At 40.4% G+C, this 2,686-nt stretch overlaps 1 protein-coding gene across 1 annotated transcript in view; it reads left to right on the forward strand.

Annotated features, from left to right (window-relative positions):
- The window catches only part of LOC111949768 (interleukin-15 receptor subunit alpha), a 26,600-nt gene extending 25,859 nt beyond the window's left edge, over positions 1-741 (forward strand). Inside the window, exons 4-6 of the mRNA XM_070434266.1 lie at positions 340-364; positions 485-557; positions 651-741. Of these exons, the coding sequence (XP_070290367.1) occupies positions 340-364; positions 485-557; positions 651-714 (162 nt within the window). The 3' untranslated portion in view covers positions 715-741. The remainder of the gene's footprint in view (positions 1-339; positions 365-484; positions 558-650) is intronic.
- Positions 742-2,686: the final 1,945 nt, after the last annotated feature.

Consider the following 2,686-nt stretch of genomic DNA (forward strand, 5'->3'; position numbering starts at 1 on the left):
ATGTGAGCTTCTTTGCCGGTGCCTCCCCACACATTGAACATTTTCCCGCGACCCCTGGTCACCCCTGGTGACCCCACTTAGGATCGCGACCCCTAGTTTTGGAACCGCTGTGCTAGACAATGCTAGTCTTTAGAGAAAACTGCCTGTGTTCCTCTGCCAGCTGGCTTCACTCCCACTGATCTCCCCTGGCATGGCCATGCTAACTACACACTCACTACAACCATTTCCTGGCATCATTCTTTGACCATTATTACCACACTCATGAATCTCTCTCACTCAAGACTTGTAAGTACTTATGCAGTCTGTCTTTCTCTTTCACTCTCAGGTGAGCCTGAGAAGAGGTCTGCTACAGCCATATATGCGGGTGAGTAGGCTACCACACAGATTACAGGGAGGGAGAGAAGGAGTATAACAGGAAGTAAGTCTGAGTCCTTTCTCCTGATGGTTTTGTTTCTCTCTTGTTCCCATTGAATGGAAATCCTAGGTGTAGGTGGTGTGGTAGTAACCATCTTGCTGGTTGCAGCGTTTGGAGTACTAATGTTTTGGAGAAGGAAACGGTAAGATTGGCTGGTCAACCAGTGTTTCTTGTGGYGAAGGGGGTCTTATTACGTCTCTGTTGAATTCCAAACACTTTCTCTCCCTTATGGCAGGCTGCAGCGGTTMGATCTGTCGCCAACACCAGACGAAATAGTGCAAATGAATGTTGTGACATGAGCCACACTCCTTAGTGCCCTGACGGACAACCAGCAGCCACTTAGAAAAGACAAAAAGGTGCATCAGTCTGATGGTGGGGGAACAATGACCTTGGATTGGACAAGAAGTGGACCAAAAATTACAATGGCTTGGACCTCAGTGTCCTCGTGTGGAAAATTAAAATAACTAAAGCACCACCCAAATTGATTAATTTAAGACATATTGATTTATTTCATTGATTAATTAATATTCTTAAACTGGCAAAGATTCTAACTAATCACAACAGCCCAAAATGCATAGGATTACCTTCTCACTGAATTCACAAAGGTATGTGATAAACATGCAACTTTGGAGAACAGTGAAAGTTAGGCCCGACTAACCGGTGCCTGTATATAGCCTCGTTAACTTGTTATGCCTCGCCATACTGTATATAGCTCGCACTGATTACATATAGCTCGCTACTGTAATATAGCTCGCTATTTTAGCCGCTATTGTTATGCTCGCTACTTGTATATAGTTCCTCTTGTATAGTGTACTGTATTAGCCTCGCTCTGTTTTAGCCTCGCTACTGTATATAGCCTCACTTACTTGTATATAGCCTCGCTACTGTATAATTAGCCTCGCTTACTGTAAGATAGGCTCGCTACTGTTATAGCCTCGCTACTGTATTGCCTCGCTACGTTATAGCCGCTGTACTGTACTATAGCCTCGTACTGTTATAGCTCGCTACTTGATAGCTCCACTGTTATATAGCCTCGCTACTGTTATAGCCTCGCTACTGTTATAGCCTCGCTACTGTTATAGCCTGGCTACTGTTATAGCCTCGCTACTGTTATAGCCTGGCTACTGTATATAGCCTCGCTACTGTATGTAGCCTTGCTACTGTTATTATTCACTGTCTTTTTACTGTTGTTTTTTATTTCCTTATCTATTGTTCACCTAATACCTATTTTTTACTTAAAAATTGCACGGTTGGTTAGGGCCTGTAAGTAAGCATTTCACTGTAAGGTCTACACCGGTTTTATTCGGCGCACATGACAAATAAACTTTAATTTGATCTGAAGTTAAGGGCCTTCACCTGCCCTGGGTTAGCTCTAACTTAATACAGCTGTTCAGAGAAAGGGATAAAGCCTGGGAAAAGTACAGTAGAAAAAATGGTCACCAAAGATCCAACTGATTTGGAGTCCTATAGAAAATTACGAAACACTAGTAAAACTAAAGCTAGAAAAGCCTCCTATATGGATAGTCTTACAAATAATAAAAACAAAAATCTACAGCAGTTCTGGAAATACACAAATTACCGTTGAAATAATCTGGCTTTAGACCCAACCATTCTACCACCTACAGCGTAATTGAAACTTACTAATGATATATATTCTTAATCTGACCAAGGCCAACTAACTGGTGCCATCTTCATTGATTTATCAAAAGCATTTGGTTTYGTTGATCATTCTATCTTACTAGCAAAACGTTAACATTGGTTTCACTAACAGATCACTACTAACAGATCACTAAAGTGGTTCCATGCATATCTTAGCAATAGAAAACAATGTGTTTTCATAGAAGGACACAAATCACAACTTCTTGGACTCAGTAGAGGAGTACATTAATCTCTATAGTCATAAATGAATTGCCTCTAAATGTCAGGATACACATGCTCACTTATACGCTGATGATACAGTGTGGTATACATCCAGTTCAAAAATTTTGCAGATACAAGCAAATCTCCAAAATTATTTGAACACTTTACAAAAATGSTTTCTAGCAAATAATGTGGTTTTAAATCAAACAAAGTCCTATATCATGCTGTTTGGTATGACAAAGAATGAACTCCACAGCTGGAAGTGATGGAACAATGCTTGAAAGTGTTGATTGWTTGTTTGAAATATCTGGGTTTGAGGATAGATTCTAAATGATCTTTTGGAAAGCATATTGATTATATTACAAAACAATTGACTACAGTGCATTCGGAAAGTATTCAGACCCCTTGACT

This window comes from Salvelinus sp. IW2-2015, linkage group LG3, assembly GCF_002910315.2.
Source record: "Salvelinus sp. IW2-2015 linkage group LG3, ASM291031v2, whole genome shotgun sequence".
NCBI lineage: Eukaryota > Metazoa > Chordata > Actinopteri > Salmoniformes > Salmonidae > Salvelinus > Salvelinus sp. IW2-2015.